We start from the raw sequence: 12,795 nt of genomic DNA on the forward strand, positions 1-12,795 counted from the left end.
GCCAGAGAGCCTCCAGAGTCCCGCGGGTCGCTGGAGATAGTTACAATCTCGTCCTCTGAGAGCCCGAGAGACCGGCTGAAAGGGTTCTCCTTTCGCGGAAAGCCGCGAACGCAAAAAACGCCTCGAACGAACGTCGAACCTGGGCCCCCGACGATCGGTGGAAAGAAGAAAATCAAAGGGAGGGGAAAAACAAGAGGTGGAAAGAAGGGTGCAGCTGGAAGACGAAGCGCTCCGGGGAGGCTGGTGGTGTTGCAAATCGGACCATCGTGACTAACTACGCCAGCAAATCATTTCCAACGTTCGGTCCCGAGGAAACGTGCTTGTAAATTTCTATTTTACGGGCTTCAACGTTCCCGAGAAACTTTAACGCGCCTCCGCGGTATATAAAGATGTACGACATGATAGTTTTTTAAGCGTTCGTATTTTCTTCGAGCACATGGGTAATGAGTACTTCTGGACTTCGCGAAGGATTATCCACCTTAATATTATTTCATTCTTGTTGGTTTGTGTCTTTCGAAAAGAGAAAGTTTTCATTTACAAAAACCATCGACGTTGCGTTTCATTTTTCGAGGCACAAGTCAAGAGGGTGCAATCGCACAGACGTTTCACCAAAAATTAACTTTCACATATCGATTTTTAAACAATTGGTATTACCTTTCAAATATCTACTGACCTTAAAAATGAAAGAATTGGTCGAATTAATTATAAATTATAGCTATATCGAACTGTTAAAGTTTAACATTTTCATATGTACGTTTGATGCTCGAAAAATATACTTTCTTTTTCAAGATTTTTTGACAATCTCGTTTAAAAAAAAAATTTTTGATCTGGCTGACTGTGAACCTTCCCTGGTTTATTTAAACAATGAATAGAACCGATTGGATCTGTGGGTACTTCGTCACTGACCTTTCTTCCAAATTGAGCAGACGTGCCCTTCCAAGTGTTCCAAATAAAGACAAAATTTAGTTTAAAAAGTATTCGAACTGTTTTATTTTCATTCCATCGCCTATTTCTAATAATCCTAAACGTCACTGCACACCCGGGAGTCTACGAGTCTAAGAGTTTTTAATGTCCGAGGTATTTCTTATCGCGGAAAAACAAGCAACGCGAGCGTCCTCGTGGAAATTACGGCATCGTGGACGAATAAATTTCGACGATCCAGAATAACTATCCCGAGCATTCGAGAGTGGATCTCGAGAGAAAAGAAACCATCGGTGATGGCAATAACATCGAGCAATCGATGGATAAACTCCGGGCGGGGACGAGTCCGGGGAAAACTCGACGGTTCCCCGGGTGACGTTGAGATTCCGGAATAGTTATGGCCTCGTCCCCGGGGTCCGTCTCTATAAGGAACAACTCGAACGCTCCGGCGCTCGGCCATTAGGGGCACGTGAACGAGACACGCCTTTTATGAGTTTTCATTTTCACCGCTTATTGGAGTGTCGCGGAACGAGGAACGACGCGGAAAGAACGCGTTCCGTGGCCGTTCGTTGCGTGTGTCCGTTGCTTGGAAGAAAGCGTCGCCTCGAGCGGGAACGAGGTATAATTGCGAACGATCCGATGGCGGCCTCGTTAAACGAAAATCGCCTCGAGGAAGACCGGAAAGAAACGCGAGCTGTGCCCTTCCAACGGGCTGCAACGGATGCTCATAAATTCGTACGGAGAGCGAGTGAAATTCTGGGTACGCGGGCGGGTGTGCCATTTTCTAAATAGTGTACGACTTGCTCGATGAGGAGGGGTAGCCATTTTATCGATCTACGGAATTCGAGTTAAATTATTTGGCTCCGCGATGTTAAAAAGTCTGTGTCATTCTATCGAGTAATACAGTTTTTATACAATAGAATTACATGGCGGTTGATGGGTCTTTCTTGACCCAGATAACTTTTTTTTTAAATTCGGTCTTTTCTTCTATTATCTAAAACGTTAATGATTCTGGTGTTTGTTATGCACTCTGAGACTGGTTTATATTTCATTGATATTTTAATAAAATTTGGGAATATTTGGGACAAAATTAAAATTATTGTGTCTTCTAACAAGTGGGTGAAACAAATACTCTACATTACTATAGTAATATTCTATAATAAAATATTATATATACTATAGTAAAATTTCACAGTGGAAATCTGGCTAAATATATAAGTATTGCAATATGTAAGATATGGGCCCGAAAAGGCCCAGCGACCGCCATTGGGGTAACTATTTTAACGATAAGATAAAATTGTATAAAATATGTATGAGACTATCAAAAATATATTAGTCAGTAAAAGGTCCCAAACAGGCACAACTCGAATAACCTTAAGGCCATCTAATTTTGTAGACTGATGAAATGGCTAACACATCGACAAAATGGTAGACACTTGCAATTCACTCAAACGTCCATAGTTCTCATCGAACTAAAAACAAAATTTAATTTAAATTGTTTTCATGTTATTTGAGTTGGAACTGTTTTGGGCCTTTCCACTGTGGAGGTACTGTCTTTCTACCGACTAATATATTTTAGATAATCTTAGTCGATAGAAAGACACCTCCAACAGTGGAAAGTCCTCAAACAGGCCCAACTCGAATTACTTGAGAACCATTTAAATCAAATTTTAGATAGTCTTAGTCGATAGGATACAGTACTTCCACAGTGGAAGAGCCTCAAACAGTCCCAACCAGAGTAATTCGAAAATCATTTAAATGAAATTGTAGATAATGTTAGTCGATAGAGAGACACAGTATTTTCACAGTGGAAAGGCCCCAGACAGTCCCAAACAGTCCCGAATAACTAGAAAACCATTTAAATTGAATTTCGTAGAATGTTAAAATGTGTGAAACAGATATTGTATATTATTATAGGCTGGAAGTCTAAACATAAGAATATTGCAAAATGTAAAATATAGGTCTAAAAAGGCCCAACGGTCGCCATTAGGGTAACTACTTTAACGATAAGACAAAGCCGTATAAAAAATGTATAAGACTATGAAATATATTAGTCGATAAGAAGACAGAATTCCCTCATAGTGGAAAGGTCCCAAACAGGCCCCACTCGAATAAATCAAACCCCATCTAAATTGAATTCCGTAGACTGTTAAAACGGCAACCTATCGAGAAAATGGTAGCTACTGCTCACATTCATCACTATTCCGAGCAAAAGCATAATTGCGTTCGTACAACTCGCCGAGACGTCCGTAGTTCTCATCGAACTATAAAATGGTTGTGTTAGGAGCCGGCGGAGTCGAACGCGGTGCAAATGGTAGGCTGTCAGAGAGTCCCGTCGACGGACGTTCATCGGTGAGAGCAGAAGCAAGAAGGTGGAAAACGTCGGGGGGCTTCTTTAACGGGAAAAGGCGCGCGACTGAAGGCACAGCGGCGTAAAAGACGGTAGGGGAGGGCGCGGAAGAAGCAAAAGAAGGTGGGGTCGCCATGGTTGTGGTCCGCCTGGGAACCGACAGGACCACGCATTGTGATCCGACGAGCGAGGAGGCCACGCTAGGCTGACCCTAGGCTTTACATTAACCATCCACCGTGCACACACGCACGTAAATGGCCACCACCCTTGCGCTTAAGTCGTACCTGTTGCACCGACTAATCAGTGCCCCGCGTACGTTCCTTTTGTCTTCCCTTCTTTCGTCCCTCTTTCGAGCCAGTGTCCATTGCTGGGACAAGGTTACGCAACGGGCCCCGCCAAGACTTTCTTACACCGGGTAAACAGAGTGGAACGTGGAACGCGGCTCCTTCGAAAAGGTTCCTCCGCTATCCAACGCCAAACTGACGAATCGTCGCATTCCGGCTCGCGAAAAACCAGTTCAAGGAGACGCGTCGATCTTTTCAATTCCGTGAGAATTACGCGAAAACGCTAGGGGACGATAATGATCGCGGGGGAGGCTCGAGACGCTCGTCGCTGAATTTTGTGGGAAATGGTCGGACGAGACGCGCTGGGAATCATTCAATTTTTAGATTTGTTCGACCTAACAAAATTGAGTCGATATAATTCGAGGGGATATTTTAGGTAGTATTTATTGAGAGAATTATCAATGAATCTAGTTACCAAAGTGCAAAGAAGAATTACAAGAATCACCAAAATTCTATTACATTTAATTGTAAACGTGTTTTTACGGAAATCATTTTTTCCAACAATTGAAAAAGGATCGAACACTACTTCAACGCAATTTCAGTGCCCCTAACGACGTGTAATATTAGAAAGTTTTGCTGAAAGGGGTTACATATGCTTTTGTTGAGCAATTATTCCGTTATTTTCGGTTTATTTCGAATAATTGGTGCGTAAAAACTTGGACGTTCCATATTATTAACGCCTGTAAGGTTCTCCCAGCCAGCAGAGAATTAAGAGAAATAAGAATTGGAGACACTTACCTTCGGGACACTTGCATTCGTACTCCAGATTGCTCATCTGACGACACGTGCCTCCGTTTTTACATGGCGATGGGTCGCAGGGAATATACGCGTTCTCGCAATTCTGGCCAGTGTATCCGCTCGTGCACATGCATCTGCAAAGGAAACGACTCGTTAAAATTGTCGGTTATAAGCGAGCAGATAGGAGGCCGATCGATTAAGCGGTGTGATGAAATTGCGATCGACGGAGGCGATAAATTATTAGTTAACGTTTGCGGTATCTTGCACGATCCGATTGCTTTCGAGCGCTAATTACACAGCGCCGTCTGTGGACTTTCGCGACTTCGTTTATAAAAATAATGGAGCCAACCACTTTTTTGGTAACAACGAAAGTGTAAGCAAGTAGAATTATTAACGATTATTTCTCGCTCCCTACACGATTTCTCGATGGAAAGATGGTTTATTTTATAGCGGGAACGAGCAATACGGAATATCTCCATTGGTTGTACATGTCAATCGTTTTGACCATTCAATTATTGATACTCTGCAAGATATCACTCTTGGAAATACTATTCAACGCAAAATTGAGAATAACCGAGTTTAAGTATAAAGTAGGAAATATGAAGGTGTAAAGAAAATAAAAACCAGGTTATCCTTCTGAATTTTCAATAAAGAGAACTATTGTTCTAAAAAAGTCTATGAAATATTTATCGTGATTGTCAAAAGAAATGTTAAACATGGAAGAATCTGAAAAAAAAAATTCGAATGGTATGCGATGTTGAAGCTCGTTCAAGAATTTATGCATTATGGTTTCGAGTATTTCGAGAATGTACGGCTCGGAGTCCTTGATAATTAATAGCTGATATTATTATTCAACGAACAAGTTCTTTCGTTAAAATAAAATCGTCGGTAATAAATTAGCTCGACCGCGAGAGAAGTGGTGAGAATGGAAACATTCATTATCTATAAAAATGAGAATTTTTAATTTACCCATTTTTTAAAGTCTCGTGGATAAAGTTTGATAAGTCCACCAAAATGTAAATAAATAGAGTTGTATAAATAGGATATGCGTTCTTTTGATTTAAAAAAATTTCGATTTATGTCACTCCCGTTGCAACCGAACGGTACAAGATGGCTGTCTATGTTCCTAGATCGCTGGAAATCAAGAGCATCCACATAACGGACGGACAATGGGAAACATGAAGCATTTCGATCAATTTCTCACAGTCCTCCAGTTCGTTGACTGTCATCAAGGCAACGGGAGACCAGTGAACCACGTTATCCATCGAAACGATCAATATTTATAATACCGGTTTCTTGCACACCGTCGCTTTTTTGCTGCTAATATGACACTTTTTATTCGCATATTTATGCATATTGATCCAACGATAGGGCAAATGTACGAAACACGGGAATACCGATATCCGTATATCAGTAGAAAGGTTATGGTTTTGAGCAAACGCAATATCACGCGTCGAAAATGTCGCTCCGCAAACAACATTTCCAAATTTACGCGACTCTTTATCCAGAAACACGTTTAATGACTTATTCGCAAAATTCATGACATTAACAGAGAGAAACAACGTTCTAGAATCTCCAGTTAAACAAAAAAAGTAATTAAACTGTAAAAAAAGAGGGCAAATATTTATAAAGATGAACATTAATTCAACTACCATTCGTGTAATATTAATTAGTAATTCGTTTACAATAATTTAAACGAGTTTTTCCACGAAAACAATCAAGTTATTTATTTCAGAAGACGCGATTCTAAATATAATGCTTTGAAATTACATGTTAACTCAATTTTTTAAATGGTTTGCATTATTTAAATTATAGTTTCTCATAAATTTCTGTGTCAAATTCATACGAAATTCTGAAGTATTTTCCAACTATTTTGACAAATAAATAATCCTTGTCCACTTTGTACGTACCTAATTTAATTTATTACTGTATTTTAATTCTAAATAAACTCTACGCTCAATAACACACAGTATTATTTTTTATAATAATTTCTATCGATGCAAAACCACGACTGAAAAAAGGACGATTTGAAAGAAGGTTTCAAGATTAAGTCGAAATTCTGAAGTATTTTCCAACATTAAAATTATTACTCTTGAAAGTAGATTGAATTGTCAAACTATTTTGACAAATAAATAATCCTTGTCCATTCTGTACGTACCTAATTTAATTTATTTCTGTATTTCAATTCTAAATAAACTCTACGCTCAATAACACACAGTATTATTTTTTATAATAATTTCTATCGATGCAAAACCACGACTGAAAAAAGGACGATTTGAAAGAAGGTTTCAAGATTAAGTCGAAATTCTGAAGTATTTTCCAACATTAAAATTATTACTCTTGAAAGTAGATTGAATTGTCAAACTATTTTGACAAATAAATAATCCTTGTCCATTCTGTACGTACCTAATTTAATTTATTTCTGTATTTCAATTCTAAATAAACTCTACGCTCAATAACACACAGTATTATTTTTTATAATAATTTCTATCGATGCAAAACCACGACTGAAAAAGACAATTTGAAATGTTTAAAAATTAAGTCGAAATTCTGAAATATTTTCCAACGTTAGAATTATTATTCTTGAAAGAAGATTGAATTGTCAAACTATTTTGACAAATAAATAATACTTGCCCACTTTGTACGTACCTAATTTAATTTATTTCTGTATTTTAATTCTAAATAAACTCTACGCTCAATAACACACAGTATTATTTTTTATAATAATTGCTATCGATGCAAAACCACGACTGAAAAAAGACGATTTGAAAGGTTTAAAAATTAAGTCGAAACGTTTAAGTTGATTATATAAATTTTTCTGCGCAGAACTGAAGATTCTAGAACGCTTATTATAATGAGCCAACATGAAAGAATGCAACAGAAAGTACAAAACACAGGAAAAAGAGCTAAACAGAAAGAAATAATATGGCCTGTACGAAGTATCGCAATAAAGTGCCGTGATTGCAGGAAGTTTAAAAGGAACAAATGTACTCGTAAAAAAATAAATATATCGCAAAAAAAAAAAAAAAAAAAAGAAAAATGTTACGACACGTAGACTTCGCGTAATTACAAATTCTTGTAATGGGATCTAAGGTAATTGGACTAAATAATTTACGTGCGCCACGTAAAGGCCTCGGGCGATAATTAACGCCGATTAAACACAAGATGCAAGCGCTGTTAATAGGATCATTAATAATCCAACAGAAAAATTAATTCGGCGAGGACAAAACGATCAGAGACAATCAGAACACGAAAACGATTCAGAATAAAAATGCAGTCATCGATTGCGACCACGGGACGAACCGAACGTGTTATGCGAATAATATTATAGATGAATAAAAATGTTAAAAATGTTCATCGAATCGTTCCAACTGTTATACTCCCAAAGTGAAACGCAAATTGAACGTGTAATTCAGATCGTAATTTTGCTTCGTTTTTCATCCAACCGAGAATCGTGTTCGTATCCGCCACATAGTAATTAAGATCGAACCGTAAGGATTTATGGTAAACTCTTGCAAACGTATTTATGTTAATTGTGAATAAAACGCACCTCAAGCTCGCTGCCAGCAGAAGTAACAAGAACACACGCGTGAGATACATTTTCGCACGAAATCGATTCCCTCGGGTCACGGAAGAACGCTCTCCTCATATTTTGACAGGAACTCGCCGAGTGTTTACTCCATTTTCGAGAATCACAACTATCAAACCGACTGCCTTCTATTTTACCGTTAACGATCACGAGCGAAATAAAACAAAAACCACGTTACACCTCACACTGACGTTCACACGGTACATGGGAATAAATTCACAAGTTCACAAGCTGGGCAAATTGCACTGGTTTTCGGTATCACAAAACTGAATTAGTCGTTGATGCAACGAGTATAAAAAAAAAAATAACCGCACGACGAGAAATGGCGGCCTCTGGCGGACGCTGGCCTTTTTCAGCCCGAATCCGTAGATTTATCACCGGCACGACGGTGTCACGGGCGTATGGCGTTTTCCTTCCTGCGACGCGTACGACATCCTCGACGTAACCATCTTAAAAGTTCTCTCGTATTCCACGTTTCGCGCGACGCGTCGAGGGGGAAACGTTGAACGCGCGGGATTAATTGAAATTAATGTGCCGTTAAAAATTGGAACGATCGTCGGTCCATAACGTTCCGCGCGATCGCTTCGTGCATAATCGTTCCAACCGTTCCACGGTCCTCGAAAAACTTCCGACGCGAAAACGTATTATCGAGTATCGCGGACCATCGAGCGAGGACACTGTCGCGAGAGGATCGTGATAGTCAAATAAACTATGCGAAGCGTGCAACAAAATAAACTATACGTCAACGTTCGGGGGAGAAAAGCAAACAGCGTTCACGGAACACAGAGAGCATGACGGTCGAGCGAACCAGCGTAAGTGTATATCTCCAAGCCGTCCCTCGCCCGCGGAGAGGAACGTACCCGCGCTCTTTTCTCACGCTCGTTCGCGTCGCTTTTCGTCGCGACGCCGTGGGTTTTCGCTTCGACGCCAGGAATCGTCCGCAGCGCACGTAACCAGAATCCGTCCGCGATCGTTCCAACGTCGATCCGTTCCGGGTGACAATACGCCGAGCGTGCTTTAAACTCTCTTAAATTCGCTCAAATTGCCTCTATCCTGTGTTACGTCGAATCGCCGACGAGCTACCCATGACGGTTGACCGGAGGGGCACCAGACGTTGCCAAATCTCAGCCTCACCATCGAGCTTCTGTCAAGGTGCGAATTTTCGAACGCATCGCACCGAATCTAACCTTATTCGTACGACACGCGTTTCCTCGCGGCGACTTGTTCTCCCGCCGTTACAACGAAGCACACGACAACGTCGAAACACGATGCACGATTATCGAAACCCACGTAACGCCACGCTTGCCGGTGTCTTCTCCGGGCCACGCCGCCGCGAAAACCACGCGAAACCGAAAATACGAAACTACTCAACGCGTAAAGTTCGCCGCAGTCGCTTTCGAAACACCGTCGAAACCACTGCAGAATGTCACCTCGCGTTGCCACCTGTTTTTCGCGCGTATTTTCCACGGTCGGTGGTGGACCGAAAGGGTAATCGGCAGAGACGCGAACAGAACGTGTATCGTCCTCGGACGACTGGCGACAGACTAACCTTACCTTCTAGCCTGAGCCGTTCAGAGGGCGCCACCGTCAACAGTGACCCTCTCCGCCAGCGTCACAGTCGATTCCCCCCCGTTGGGCTGCCGCGACTTCGTTTCCCGTCCCTTTTCGTCGCGTCCCCTAACCTCATCCGTCCCTTTCTCGCTCGCGCTTGTTAACCATAGGCCCCTCGGCTCGTTCCGTCACCCATCGTTAGTCTTCGACTACGTATCGCGTCGTCCCGTTCTCGCCCGCGTAAGTCGCATAAGATTCTCTCGTTTCAGCTACCACCTAGGACCCTAGGTCGTAGAAACGATGCGGAATCATTGCGTGCATCTCGGGTCTCTGCCCCTATCCCTCCGCCTTCGTCGATAGTATGCAAGAATTTTGCTAATTCGATAGTTACACGATATTTCTTGCATGTATACGCCGGGGGAGACGAAATTTGTTACGCGTCTCCTACATTTTTGTCGCGACACACGCTAATTGTGCATCGTTACCGACGATGCGGAAAAGCATACGCGAAGAGATCTCTGTTTTACGCTGAACGACGATACTTTGTAAATGTTTGAGTAACGTTTCTAGATATGGTAAACCGGCGTCTCATAATTGTAGTCCCATCTTGACGTATCGATTGCGTACGTGGGAGTCGCTCGAAGCTCGAGAAATCTCGCTAATCCCTTCGTATGAATATTTATGCGTCGAGCAAACAAACCAGAGGCGCAAGCGTGCCAGAAGCACGAAGATTTCGATTAAATCGGTGTTGACCGGGCCGCTTAGGAGGATCGGACAACAAACCGGAGGTGGGCAATTTTTACATTTAATTTTCACTTGTTTACACGCGTTGTGTCGAACGGGCACCGCTCGCGGGCATCTTGCAGACCCGACGATTAGGGTTTTCCGAGTGCGAGGGGATGATCCGGGCCCTCCCTTCCCCGCAGGACACTTTGACCAAACCGGGCGACGACCCTCGAGCACCCTGACCCGACCCACGCTTAACAAATTCTCCCCCGTCTAATCCATTATTCCGCATCGACGGCCACGAATGATTTTCGATACATTCGATTTCTCGAGAGTCTCCGATCGCACGTAGATTATCGCGGCCTGAATGGTCCAGCGAGAACGCGAAATTCGCTCCACTTACTTTATGGAAAACAGCGCCGTCGGAGCGAACAATACGCCACGAATAAATTTCTAGCTCCGTTCGGTAAAAGGCGTGGCACACGTACACTTCCTCGGAATATTTAAATCGAAAACCAGGGTTTCGCAAGCCTCGTGTGGTCGTAAAACCGAATTGCTGCGGTTGAAACGGGAGACGATTTCATTAAGTCGCGTATGGAGACGTTGGATATTGCCATTTCGTGGAGTTGATAAATTATTTTTTGTTACAAGTGCTGCGGGTAATTCTTTTAAATTCTCCGAGTGATAGGCAAACCTTAAATTATGTTTCTTTTGCAAGTTTTGAGTTGTGCCACTTTTTTTGTAAATGAGTTTATATTTTCGAAAATAAATTTGAACGTTTAGTTTAATAAATTGTCTGTGGAGAGTAATTCTAAAGTTTGCATATTTTTGGACGCTTCAGGGTTGCATTGCCCTTTAAGGATTTTGAATGTTTCCCTTAATACGTTCACTGTCTATGATCCACATACGGGTCACAGCAGTATGCTATTGAATGCGTTAAAAATTCGTCTCGTATGCAACGATCTAATAATATCATGATGGATGTAATAGTCAAACCTTAAATTATGTTTTTTTTATCAAATTTGCTACTTTTGAGTCGTGTCACTTTTTTTGTAAATAAGTAACATGGTCATTGGTTTATATCTTCTAAAATAAATTTGAACATTTAGTTTAATAAATTGTCTGTGGAGAATAATTCTAAACTCTGCATATTTTTGGACGCTTCAGGTTTGCGTCGCCCTTTGAGAGCGTTGAAAGTTTACGTTAATACGTTTACTGTCTATGATTCACATACGGGTCACAGCAGTATGCTATTGAATGCGTTAAAAATTCGTCTCGTATGCAACGATCTAATAATATCATGATGGATGTAATAGTCAAACCTTAAATTAAGTTTCTTTTGCTTCTTTTGCAAGTTTTGAGTTGTGTCACTTTTTTTGTAAATGAAAAACATGGTCATTAGTTTAAATTTAAAAAAAAAATTGAACATTTAGTTTAGTAAATTGTCTATGGAAAATAATTCTAAAATCCATTTATTTTTTAATGCTACAGGGTTGCATTGTCCTTTAAGGACTTTGAATGTTTCCCTTAATACGTTTACTGTCTATGATCCGCATACGGGTCACAGCAGTATAGAATTGAATGCGTTAAAAATTCGTCTCGTATGCAACGATCTAATAATATCGTGATAGATGTAGTAGTCAAACCTTAAATTAAGTTTCTTTTGCTTCTTTTGCAAGTTTTGAGTTGTGTCACTTTTTTTGTAAATGAAAAACATGGTCATTAGTTTAAATTTAAAAAAAAAAATTGAACATTTAGTTTAGTAAATTGTCTATGGAAAATAATTCTAAAATCCATTTATTTTTTAATACTACAAGGTTGCATTGTCCTTTAAGAACTTTGAATGTTTCCCTTAATACGTTCACTGTCTATGATCTATATACGGGTCACAGCAGTATGCTATTGAATGCGTTAAAAATTCGTCTCGTATGCAACGATCTAATAATATCATGATGGATGTAATAGTCAAACCTTAAATTAAGTTTCTTTTGCTTCTTTTGCAAGTTTTGAGTTGTGTCACTTTTTTTGTAAATAAAAAACATGGTCATTAGTTTAAATTTAAAAAAAAAATTGAACATTTAGTTTAGTAAATTGTCTATGGAAAATAATTCTAAAATCCATTTATTTTTTAATACTACAAGGTTGCATTGTCCTTTAAGAACTTTGAATGTTTCCCTTAATACGTTCACTGTCTATGATCTATATACGGGTCACAGCAGTATGCTATTGAATGCGTTAAAAATTCGTCTCGTATGCAACGATCTAATAATATCATGATGGATGTAATAGTCAAACCTTAAATTAAGTTTCTTTTGCTTCTTTTGCAAGTTTTGAGTTGTGTCACTTTTTTTGTAAATAAAAAACATGGTCATTAGTTTAAATTTAAAAAAAAAATTGAACATTTAGTTTAGTAAATTGTCTATGGAAAATAATTCTAAAATCCATTTATTTTTTAATACTACAGGGTTGCATTGTCCTTTAAGGACTTTGAATGTTTCCCTTAATACGTTCACTGTCTATGATCTACATACGGGTCACAGCAGTATGGAATTGAATGCGTTAAAAATTCGTCTCGT

The 12,795-nt window shown here is 40.1% G+C and overlaps 1 protein-coding gene across 3 annotated transcripts in view; it reads right to left on the reverse strand.

Annotated features, from left to right (window-relative positions):
* The window catches only part of N (neurogenic locus Notch protein), a 427,418-nt gene that overhangs the window by 236,195 nt on the left and 178,428 nt on the right, over positions 1-12,795 (reverse strand). For 2 of the 3 annotated variants that reach the window (XM_076770843.1, XM_076770842.1), the window contains exon 5: positions 4,354-4,487. In XM_076770843.1, coding sequence (XP_076626958.1) covers positions 4,354-4,487 — 134 coding nt within the window. Of the gene's footprint in view, positions 1-4,353; positions 4,488-7,903; positions 9,438-12,795 lie in introns of those variants that run through there. The other variant, XM_076770844.1, reaches the window with a different exon arrangement.

The sequence above is a fragment of the Colletes latitarsis genome, chromosome 8 (genome assembly GCF_051014445.1).
Source record: "Colletes latitarsis isolate SP2378_abdomen chromosome 8, iyColLati1, whole genome shotgun sequence".
NCBI lineage: Eukaryota > Metazoa > Arthropoda > Insecta > Hymenoptera > Colletidae > Colletes > Colletes latitarsis.